The sequence below is a fragment of the Serpula lacrymans genome (genome assembly GCF_000218685.1).
Source record: "Serpula lacrymans var. lacrymans S7.9 unplaced genomic scaffold SERLAscaffold_16, whole genome shotgun sequence".
Taxonomy (NCBI): domain Eukaryota; kingdom Fungi; phylum Basidiomycota; class Agaricomycetes; order Boletales; family Serpulaceae; genus Serpula; species Serpula lacrymans.
This window is the reverse complement of record NW_006763305.1, coordinates 360513-372528: the sequence shown is the minus strand read 5'-3', so window position 1 is coordinate 372528 and position 12016 is coordinate 360513. Positions and strand designations below refer to the sequence as shown.

Genomic DNA, 12016 nt, shown 5'->3' with positions numbered 1-12016 from the left:
CTGAAGAATATTGCTAATGGTTCATACAGCCCTCTATTTGTTCTGAAGGCTGCTTTCTCTTCGTCTCCTTCCACAATTCAAATATTGTTGTACCCATTGTATATCTAACTTTGTGAAGTATTTGGCTCCACGTAGTTTATCCACTAGTTCGTTTATCAGTGGTAGTGGGTATCAATTTTTGATGGTGATGTCGTTTAGTTTTTGATAGTCTTGTATGGGTCTGAGTTTTCTGTCCTTCTTTTTTACAAAGAAGAATGGTGAAGCAAACAGAGATTTAGATGGGCGTATCCTGCCTGATTCTAAATTTTCTCTGATAAACTCATCCAGTTGTTCCTGCTCTCCCAATGCTAAGGGATACACCTTGCAATCTAATTTGTGTTCTCCTGGGATTAGTTCTATGGCATGATCCCATTCACGTCTTTCTGGCAGTGTATCAAAGTTCTCTTTATTGAATATGTCTTTATGATCGTGGAGATATTTTGGGACTATCTTATTGAAGCCTCCTTCCTTTTGATCTTTCCCAGCGGCCTCAGCAAGTTGTTGTGCAGTTGTGTCTGTAGCTCTTACCTGGTAAAGATGTTCTGGAATTCTGGTTTCTTCATAATTAAGTAGATCTACCTGGATCAGCTGATCCCCTTCTGGGAAGTCTACTTCTTCGGAGTATGTTTCCGGGTCTTCCTCTGGATCAGAGAGTTTGACCTTTTGTTTGCATTCCTCCGGACATCTTTCAAACTTTATATCCAATGTTACAATAACACATTTTCGGACCTTTAATTTTCATTCTCCTCTTTAATCTTTTACTGTAGTTTTCACACTCCGTGCCATGCGGCACTTTCCCTTTTGTTCAAACTCCACTTTCTCGTGCTGCGCTGCCTTTCTTTCTATTTTAGATACAAGTCTCTCACGCAGTGGAGCTGGTTACACGGGCTGTGCCCCATGACATCATCAGCCACTGCCTTCATCAACTGTATAGTACACATGTACAAACAAACCTGTAGTAATATATATACCCCAATAGATCAAGGAGACTCCTTAGCGAGTCCTCCTGTTGTATCCTCACAACTAACTTGTTGAAGCTTAAAGGGTAACCACTCCCTCATCATTTATCTCTATAGTGTGTTCTAGTTGTGCGCCAGAGTAACAAACTCTTGGTTGTTACATCCAATTTCTTCCATTTAATGCTTGGATTATGTTTTGATAACCATTCATGTCCTAGGAACATCCTTCCACTGCCAAGATTGGTAACATCAAAATGAATTCTTTTGGAATGATCATCAATTTCCATTTTAAGCTCAATGAACTCTTTGATGGCTCCGTCTTTATTCAGAGTTCTATTAGCATTGTATACTGGTATTGGTCTCGGTATCTTATGTGTTTGATATTTTTGAGTTTTTACAAATTCGGAATCTATACAGCTTCCCGTACATCCGCTGTCTAGCAGTGCTTGGATCATCGTTGATCTTTGCGTGTCTAGCGTTGTCAACCTGCAGGTGATATTCGTTTGGTTCACTGCATTCCTCGGATGTACTTTTTTGGGGTATGAAGTTTTAAGATAGCTAACTCAGTGTCATGTAATGATAGTGTATTGAGTTCTTTGATTGTTTCTCTTGTTGCTTCTTTTCCTCTTTTATGGTGCATTCAGGTGTTTAAGATTCCAATGGATCTTTCTTCCTGTTGGTCTTTAAGTCTCTCTGCTACCCATTTGTGAGTCCATGCTGCTGTCATCAGTTTCCTTTTTTCTTTTTCTAGGTTTTTATTTACAGGGGTGCCTGACCTGTCTTTCATAGTCTCTACTGCGCTTTTCTCCGTAGAGTACGCCATATCAGGTATGAGAATTCTTTCAGTATCCGCTGCTGATGCTGCACTTTTCAGTGATCTACCTGCCACCGTTGTCATGCACCAAAGTTGATTGGTAGCATGGACAGGTGTCAATAACGAAGCGAATATTCAAAAAGACTCGCCTTTGCACCACACAGGCACAGTGCCACGTGGAATAGCAATCCAGTTGCGCTCACCTTTGCTTTCCATTTGGTACTTTCCGCATTTCGGCATTTCGGCAAATTTTCGCGTCGCCCCTGGCTACACATTGCATTGCGCCCTCGTTTTTGTCGTTTTCCTTACTCCCCTTCCTTTGCCTAGCCCCACCATGGGCCCCTTCCTCTCCTTTTTATTCTCACGTGACGGTCGTTTCTGGATCCCCATTCTAATCCACTTTTTCGTCACCTCCACCCTCCTCCTCCTCATCTTATTTGCACCCCCACCATTTCTGATGTCACCACTTCCTATCCGCTTCCGTTGCCGATCCGTTGACTACCATGTGCCACTGCTGATATCAGCAAAGCCCCGGTGGCCGGTTCAAATAGGGCAACAGGTCCATCTTTATGACGTCAATCTACCATCATATACTATCAAAACCTTGGTCGCTCGTCTTGCCTGGTTGGAGCGTGGGTGGGTAGTTTTTGAGCTGGCGAAGGTTCATCCCCTTGCGTTGCCCATGTTCATCGCTGTCCCATTCACTTGGGTACACTTATCTTTTGTCCATCGTCTTCGCTACAGTTACACCTACCACACGCTGCCTGGGACTCACTTGTTCCAAATTGGGACTACTCCTCTCCCTCCCTCGTTTGACCAGGTGGTCCAACACAACCAGTCTATTGGTAAGGCCATGGAACTGTCGGATTTGGACTAGGTGGTGGACCGGTGGCTCCAGTTTTTTTTTTTTCAGCAGAACATTCATTTACAGTGTGATTATTTTTGATTTTTGAATCATTTTTATGGACACATATTTTTTAGAATGCCTGACTGACAATAAAGGAACTGTGTTGATACTGATAGTGTTTTGCCTTGCCCTTTTTTTTTTACTGCATCTTCCCATGACATCATGATTTTCCTGCTCTCTTTTTGCTATTGGACTTTACTTTATGGCTGTACAAACCTGTGACATTACTCACAGCATTCATTGTTCTATCCCTTTCTTTTCCTTTTTTTGACAATCTTATCCTGTACTACCTACGCAGGATTCATCAGCATACATTCCTCCTTCATGTTCTTTCTCGCTGTGCATAGCCTACTTTTCTTTCACTATATAAACCCCTGTATTTTACCTTGTAAAACAACAAGAAACTCAAATCCAGACTTCTTCTCTAATTTCAAGTTCACTACTCTGCTGCTTGTGATCCAGTGTGGTCACAACACTTCCCACTGCTACTACTGTTAACTGCTGTCATCGTCACTTCCCACTTTTGAAGTCATTGTCATCCCATTCAATTAGAGTCCTTCTGAGCACTACAGTTTGTGCGTCAGGAGCCTGCTATCACTGGGAACCTCATCATCTTGTCGTTCTCAAACCTACCTTGTGCTACAATTAGCAAGATAGTGCTCATCTATACTCGCCACAAAGCCCCTGTCTTTCTATATTCCAACTATCCCTCCTCCTCAAAACCCACACCCATACATCTCTGGGTTTTACTTTGAAGGATCTTCATACATACCACCCCACAAACAACCAGAGCACCCACTGTTCTAGGAGGCAAAGCCCATAAACAAGTTCCGTGGAATCTGGGAGGATTGTGTGTTAGTTTGTTTTTGTGTGTGGTTCTAACTACAGTTCTCATCATCAACACTGTAGCTGCATCTGTTATTTCACTGTGCGCCGCTTCTGCTGCGGTTGTACTTTTGTTTGGGGTTTCTTTTACCAGTCCCCTTTTCTGGTTTGCATCTTTCATGTCATTACTTACTTCTTTCTTTGTCTTTGATTCTTTGTATAATTATTTTTCATTTGTCTCTTCAGTACATGTGAAATAATTGACAGGGAGAACAGAGTAAGGATTGACATATTTGGGCTTGGCTGACTGATGCTTCATCAGTTGCCTCTTTAAAAATCCAGTTTCAGAGCTTCACGCTCTTCTTTTGACAATGCCACTATCATTGCACGCAAGTCAACTTTGTTCTTCCCTTCCATGGAACAGAACTTTCTGATGTGTCCTTTGACTCCGCATTTGAATCAGAGTCCTTCTTTTCTATATTTGGCTTTGTCTATCTCCATGGGTTGCCCAGCACCCGTGTAGACAGTTCCGGTTCCGTCTTTGGTCCTCTCCATCTGACCAAAATACCCCTTCTTCTCTTTCTCTCTTTTCCTCCATAACTGATCATGATTTAGGAGTAGTTTAGGAGTAGTTTCCTCCACTCCCCGTATCTGTTTGGTGGCAGCCCGCTGACTTAGAGCTTGTCCACAAGTGTATAGTTCATGTTCTTCTTTAGCAGGGTGATCAGAATGGAGTCATCCTTGTATCCTGCCTTCCTTTGTAGACTATCAAACTCTAAGAAGAAGTCTCTTGCAGTCTTATTACTCTATTTTAGGTATAAGATCCTGTTTTGTGCTTCTTCTTCATAATTGTTTTTGAAGGTTTCAGTTAGCCTTTTTTCAAAGATCGCCCATCTTTGGTACTGTGCCCGTTCCAGTGCTGAGATAACGGACATTTTATCTTCTAGCCATTTGCTTCTAAAGCTCGTGGCTGTTCCTTCTTTCATATATGATAGCACGAAGGCTATTGTAAGGACCATTTTACTATTTTCTTATCTTCTCTATGTCTTGGTTCTCAAACGCTTTTCCCATTACATCTCTGGCTCTAGGGCTAGAGGTATCGTTTGCTATCTTACTTTTCATAGCCCTCACAGGCTTTCTTAACCACCACTACCACTTTATATCACAGATCAGAGACTGGGTATCACTCCCAGCCAGCCAGCACAATGGGAAGGGACTGGTAGTAGGCATCTCGCCAACCAGCTCCAAGCCCCATTAAGGCCTGGATATACTAATAAATGCTTTGATTCAGATTGTACCTCATCATGAGGATACGGTTCCTGAACGCGCGTGACAAACACCTATTATTAGTACAATTCTCTCACCAGCTGATTAATCATTCAAAAGTTGTACGATAGTTGTTCCTTTTATCTTATTGGACAATTTATTCCTCAGACCACCTTTCATCTATTCTCCTTTCGGTCTGAGCAACGGACGGTTAGCTATATAAAGCCTTACCTATTCATGTATAGTTCTTTAGTTTTCTATTACTTGAATTATCCACTTTACCTCTTATCAGAAATCTCTGAGTCCTAACTCCTACATCCTCTACTTGCTATATTCTCTAGTATCTGTCGATAACCAGGCTCATAGAACCCCTTACTCCCTGCAAGTGCAGTCGGAGACAGGTTTTGTTTTTGTTATAGTTTATCGTTGCCTCACAGCTATCTTCTTCTTTTCATCTCCAAAGTATTCTAGGTCTTCTTCGAAGTGAAGTGAGATATGTTCTATGAAGTTTTTAAATTTTGTTTGATCGCTGTTGAAAGTAGGTGGATTATCAAGTGCGCTTTTAATCCTTCCTCAATCTCTCTTCTCTCCTCCTCCATCATTCTTTTGTATCCCGGAATTGGTAGTGATCTGTTGCTCCCATAATCCTCTGTACTCCACTGCCTCTTCCTCCGCTCTTTTTGCTGCCTGATGGGCCCTCATCCGCCCCTCTCTTTCTGTTGCTTCTGTCACCCTTCTGGCAACTTCTGCTTCCATCATTCTCTGCATCCATTCTTGGATCTCTGGTGTTAGACCGGCCGGTATTGTCGGTTGAGTCTGGCTGGATCTAGCTTCCGGCAATGCCCCAATTAGGTTGGTCATGCTGTCTGTCATGCTGCTTACTGATGGTTCTACTTGCCAAAATTGTGTGAATTCGACATTTCTTGGGTAAGACAGGTTCGATTGATTCTTGTTTGATCTGGGGGGTAGTGGTACATAGTGATGCTGATTTTATTGTTTCTATTTCTGGTGCTTCAAATTTGCAACACCACAGAAATGTATGTGTATAGCTTTGTTTGGTAGCTATCCAATGTTCTAAATCGTCTCTGTGCATACACAGGAGTTCACCAATGACAAATTGGATCGATACACCGCTGTGAAGATCGCAGATACTGTCTCTCTGTTTTTGATAAATGGGCCCTCTTTTGTCCCAAACTATCATGTATGTAGGGTGATATAAATGTGTTTACAAAAGGTAGATAAAAAGTATGGTAATAAACTGGGGTAGCAATGATTTGATCAATATTGGTGGCCGTAGAGGAAGAGACTTATATACTTCTCTCACAAACCCCATATGGCAAAGTCAGGCTAAATTATGGTGTCAAGCATGTTCAGTTTTAATTATTTTCGAAGACAGTTTGATTACATTTCAACAGTAATCAATGGGGAAAACCAGACTACAGACATAGTATTACAAATGCTTCAATAAATTTTGATTTTGTCACTACTTGAACAGACAGTGGAATTGTAGTGTCAATTCTCACTCGCTCAGCCCACCACTATTTTCCTCTTGCTAGTTATTTATTCAATCCAATATGCAGCTTATGGCTCAACTCATCCAATACTGCAGAGGGAAAAATGTGGTTCTTGGAGGTAAAAACCCTGTACTAGACATCTTCAGTAAGATGACCGGATCCAATAATGGGGTTTGTTGTTCCTCCAATCCTGAAGGTCAGTTTGGGCTAGCAAAAACAGTCAGGGATGAAGTCTAAAGCGGCCCCCAAAGGGCCATGGACGACATGCTAGTAAAGACCTGGTTGTTGTCAACTCCTATATAGTGTTGATCAACTTTCTTGATATAAGTAACATCCATTTGGGACAAATGCATTAAATGGATCCACTCACTTTCTGAATTATCACATGGCCATTTAATAAGAAGGATGCCCCCAAACTGTTTACAGACCTGGCATGCCTCAAAAAGCACAGCTGTGCCCTTCCAGTGCAAGAATCTTGGATTTAATCCACGTTGGACGCATGAAGAAGTCAACAGCTTCTTCTGTAAGTTGTTTCCTCTGCCATTTGGTTACCTGGGGGCCGTTGAGGCTGCAGAAAAAGGGAAAGCAACATATAAATGTCCCTGGAAGCTAGTGAATAAGGAAAATAGGAAAATCTTAGTAGTACCTGAAAAGAAGCCTATTGGTGCTGACCTCCAGCGATACAAAGGGCAAGAAAAAGGGAGTGTTGGAGATTCAAATATCTATATTGGTGAGTATTGAGCATCTGATTATTGTTGGGCCAAACTAATCTTTGAATATTCCTAGCTTTTCATAGAAACATTCCAAAATCTGTCTTTAAGTCCTGGAATGAGAATTGTGATGAAAGTAGTACAGGGATGAGCAATGATTCTCACAACTCTGATGAGGTTCATGGTTTGGACTCAGACAATGATAGCCTTTTTGGCCCCACTTTCAACTGCCTTGGATCAGTTGATATTAAGCCAGATATCACAGCTATCCCTGTGGTCTATAAATGTCCAAGTGGTCAATATCTATGGACTTTCATTCCCAGCATTTTGATAGCTTCACAACCAGAATAATATTTAGTCACTCTTTTCATTTTATTCTTTTTTCATTACAGTCGTTTAGTTATATTTTCTGGTTTCTATCTTTCTATATACCTTACATTAGTTTAATACAAAGAAAATGCATATGTGAGCATAATTGTGTGTGTGTGTGTGGGTGGGTGGGTGGGTGGGCTTTGCAATGTGTGTGCACAGATTTACCATCTGTGTGAGATATATGTGTGTCGCGCAAGGCAACTGCATGTGCACTTTTTGTGCAAATCCAGTGTCATATACTTAAACCCAAGGACGTTCCCTAGTTGTCACACAAATAAATGATGGTCAAGAAGTACTGTAAGACAGATGCTAGAGCTAACACAGACCCAACCAAGTATTCCAGCAAGAAACAAATTTGCATGAACCAAAAATTCAGTACTGATATGTGAGCGGAAAAATACACGCCAAAAATGACTCGGAAAGCCAAATTTAAGCAACTCTCAAACTCAAACATATACATCACATGGCCCTCCAGGGCAGACCTGGACCCAGTTGTTCTGTGTTTTGGTCCCCTTGTTGTGGTGAGTTAGCATTCATCTCTACAATGCACCCAACGGCGACGTAAAGTTTTTCAGCACCAACTCATTTAAAGTACTGTTTTGCAGGTATCTCTGATAATTGACATTGTTTGATCATACCCTGATTCTGCCACACTTAGTTGTAGGTGCTCCAAAAATTGTATGTCAGGATCTGGCTCTGTCTGCTACCATGCAAGCCACTATATTGAATGGAAAGCAAAGGAAATGAGAATAAAGAGGCAGCGGTATCAATCAAGACATACGAATTGCTTACAAATGAAGGCGAGTCATGCAGATCGGTACATAAGAGGTATAAAAGTTCCGGGAAGAAAAAAAAAACCTCAATGTCGAAATGGAAACCTGGAACCTCTGGGTCCAGGAATATACTTCACATGATAGTGCACCATTGCCTGTTATACATGTTCCCTAAAAAGCGGAAATGAAATCATAGAGGAAGCACATTCCTTTCAAAATAACCATCTGCCCTTGTCCTCGTTCGCACCGTTTCAAGCAAGTCCTCCGTGTTTCCGAGTTTCTCCTACTCCTTCAACACCTCCTCTAAAACCCACTGCGTCAAAGCATCCGCAACTTCCTCTCCATGCGACAAAATCACCCAATGATCAGCATCAAATTCACGTATCGTCGCATTGGTGCAGTGCTTCCCCATTGCAGCACGTCCAAGAGACGCCACGCAAATTTGGTCTTGTAAAGCGGCGCCGAAAAAGGTAGGGTGAGAGATGTCGTAGCGGGAAATCGGGATAGCTATTGCGCGAAGTACGTGTGATCCAATTCGGTGACTGGGGTGAGCTCGATAGTCAAAGGACACGCGCTCTATGCGCACCTTTGTCATCCTCAGCGCCAAGTGAAGGCTTGTCAATCATAAGCTTGTACCAATTCAGGCCTCCCCGAATGCCGTCTCTCAAGAAGTTCTTAGATTGTTGAGCTTTGTCCTACATATAGCCTAGTTTAATGAGTGAATCAAGGGCTGTAATATGAAAGGACGGACCTCTTCAGTAAGATAGTGCGGAAGGGAACCTTTGCGATCAGCTTGCACCCATACTCTCAACGCTCCCAATGGTGCCACGTTGGATCTCCACAGCAACGGATCATGTGGAAATATTATACTGTGGAAAGAATCCCACTATGCAATAACGTATCAGCATTATCAACACCCCGAGCAAGTCCCATAACTTAACACAACCATGTCCAAAGACGACAATTACTCACATGTTGCTCGATCACCTTATCCGATCCCTCTTCCGCGAAGAACTCCCAGTAGCCAAACTGATCATGTCCCACGGTGCTACGCGACATTTCAATGTGCTTTTGGTAATCATACACTGTTGCTGGAGCAATATAGGAAGCCGCAAAGAATGCAAAGGCGAGGAAACGCTCTGGGTAGAAGTTCGCAAGACGAGATACTACTTTTGAGCCCCTGGACGAAAACGGCGATGATCGACGACGTTAGAGCCGTTGAACGAGAGCGTTAATCAGGTTAGTACAAACGCACCAATCGTGACCAACAGCTACGACTTTCTCGACCTTCTCAAAATCAAGGATATCGATCAGGTCCTTGCAGACCTTGCTCGCAACATACTCTGCAGTGTCCTTCGGCTTGTCTGTCAAACCATAACCCAGCAAATCAGGGACAAGCACTCCAAATCCACCCTTGAGGAAGAAGGGCGTGACGCGATGCCAGTCGTACGACGTAGACGGGAAACCGTGGATAAGCAGCAACACGGGCTTGGCCACATCAGTAGGAGGAGAGTAGAAGTAGTGGTATTTTATTCCACGAGAGGTGGTGAGATCTTTGAAAAGGGATTGATCCATGACTAGCAAATATGAGAGATCAGAATCAAGATAATACTGTGGAGTCTATCCTAGGGCTCCCAAGTGCATGTTTGCGTATATACACAAAAACCGGGCCATTGTACGAAATCATGTCGGAAAAATCCATTTTCCCATACAAGGTCTAGAATGGCCACTTCAGGTCGTTAGATTTTAGGTAGCCTTAAAAGAATCAAAACGTTGCAACAATGCCTTGTAAGTCATGATCGAAATTACGCCCTAGTAAGATCAACCATCATTAGATACCTAGTCTCATTTATGAGACCATATATGACATGTGCGACAGACCACTCAAACCAGTCCAATCAGCGCAACCAGTGCAACCAGCGTGACCAGTATGACCAGCGCGACCAGCACAACCAGGCAGATAGCAACAGGCCAGACAGGCTTGGTCTAGCAGTTTCCTTGTTAGTGCTGATAATTCATCTCAGCCGGATCATGGCTAATATTATCTCGATCATGACTGAAGTGCCATCATTAGTATCTTTACAGTTTGGCTGACTCGGATATCCCCAAATCACACAAACGAAAGGCATGGAAATTAAGTAAAAAAGTCAGGTTATATTTATCAATCAGGAGGACACTACAAGTATACAACTACAACTGTAAGGTAACAGCAAAAATGTAGAAGCACTTAGTTAAAACAAAAATCAATTTGTGACAATTGTCGTCAAAAATGACTTGTTCCTCGTGAGTTCTGGTCCTGACAGAAATCTGGAAATCGAGGCATGTGAATGTGAGGTAATGAAAAGAGAAACAAAATGCTTACCATAATAATATTGATACCACAAGCGCAAAGGCAGCCCCAGTTGTTGATGACCAAACGACACTACAAGCAAGATCCTGTCAATTGAAATGTGTGAAATCAAATCCAAATGTCTACAGTATTGATGATTGATATTACTCACTGCATTGAGTACAAGAAGGGTTGGATGGCTGGGACTTGGAGTGGTATTCATTGATGTGGTAGAGTCTTCTCAATGAGTTCTGTAGTTGACTGAGGAGGAGATGGAGATAATACAGCAACACGATGGCAACAACGGACCTTTATAAATGCAATGTAGTGGCGTGTGGATTAATCGACGTCACATTACTAGAGCATACTTGAATCTAATTTATTGCCGAAACTCACTGTATCTACATTTCTCGTCGACTCCTACCTACAAGATGAAAAGAGAAAACTCAGTCATTGTTATCAGCGACACGGAGTCAGAAAGCCCTGTGCCAGCCCCAGGCAGCGGCAATCAGGGCTCTCAGAAAAACCCTCCAAGTCGGACTTACCACCGCAATTACTATAGCTCTCGTTCTTCTTCACGAAACAACGCTGCCTCGGTCATCCTTGGTAATAGCAAGGCACATGCTGAGTTGGAGGATGAAGCAAGTCAGGGTGGGGGGATTAGCATCAAAAAAGAGCCTGAGCCAGATGTTCTAGTCAGCGATAGAGCAGAAGTTGGGGGTCAACACAGTTCATACCAGCCCGAGGATGAAAGTGTCAGAAAATCTTGGAAAGATCCTGACAGTAAAAGTCAGAGCCCAGAGTCCGAGTATGACCTGCAATCACATCCTATTGAAGACCACGGCAGTCAATATCCTTGGCTTGTTCCGAGTTCAGGACTCACCAAAAAGTCATCACCGGATAAGCCGTTTCCCAATCCTAGTGACGAAGAGATCATTGTGAGTGTGCCTCATTTTTGGATCGCACATAGCACTGACTGACTTATGAACACTGTTAATACTAGTTTACCCTTCATCATTCAAAAGGGTTGCAACCAAGGATCGTGAAAAAACGTCGAGTCGGAGAGATAGGGGACGAAAATGTTGAGGTATGTACTGGCTGTAAATATCTCCTTGATTTTGCTAATTATTTGTAATTTAATTAGCCTACCAAACAAGACGCATCAGCTCAAGTGGACTTACCGTCTAACGAAGTTGTCCCTGTTCCCATCACACCTCGCAAGGCCCGCCGTTTTGTTATCTCTCAATTGGAGATAACACCTAGCAAAACAACACAGAAGATGCGCCAGGGCACTGGAAGCCCCGGCATCAGTGAAAGGTTGGATAGAATTGAGAACCGGGCACAAGACATCAGCGAGGCTTTGAAAGGAGTAACTTGTGCAATCGATGGTCAGACTTTGGCCCTGGAAAATATTTTCCGTGAGTGCCTGAATAAGTAGAGAATGTATACTGTCCTTGTCTGTCCAATGTATGAATACTATCAGAAATCCTACCGAGTTTTATTTGAAC

At 42.7% G+C, this 12016-nt stretch overlaps 3 protein-coding genes across 3 annotated transcripts; 1 reads left to right on the top strand and 2 right to left on the bottom strand.

Annotated features, from left to right (window-relative positions):
• Positions 1-5383: 5383 nt before the first annotated feature.
• SERLADRAFT_443001 (uncharacterized protein) lies at positions 5384-5683 on the bottom strand (the record flags this gene model as incomplete). The annotated part of the gene is made up of 1 exon (XM_007323602.1): positions 5384-5683. One exon carries the CDS (start codon positions 5681-5683, stop codon positions 5384-5386), a length of 300 nt encoding a protein of 99 aa, XP_007323664.1.
• A 2405-nt stretch (positions 5684-8088) lies between these two features.
• SERLADRAFT_479064 (uncharacterized protein) lies at positions 8089-9839 on the bottom strand (the record flags this gene model as incomplete). The annotated part of the gene is made up of 5 exons (XM_007323601.1): positions 8089-8686; positions 8766-8874; positions 8931-9065; positions 9152-9359; positions 9435-9839. 5 exons carry the CDS (start codon positions 9752-9754, stop codon positions 8463-8465), a joined length of 996 nt encoding a protein of 331 aa, XP_007323663.1.
• Positions 9840-10939: 1100 nt separating this feature from the next.
• SERLADRAFT_411571 (uncharacterized protein) lies at positions 10940-11946 on the top strand (the record flags this gene model as incomplete). The annotated part of the gene is made up of 3 exons (XM_007323600.1): positions 10940-11446; positions 11512-11595; positions 11653-11946. 3 exons carry the CDS (start codon positions 10940-10942, stop codon positions 11944-11946), a joined length of 885 nt encoding a protein of 294 aa, XP_007323662.1.
• Between the last annotated feature and the right edge of the window lie 70 nt (positions 11947-12016).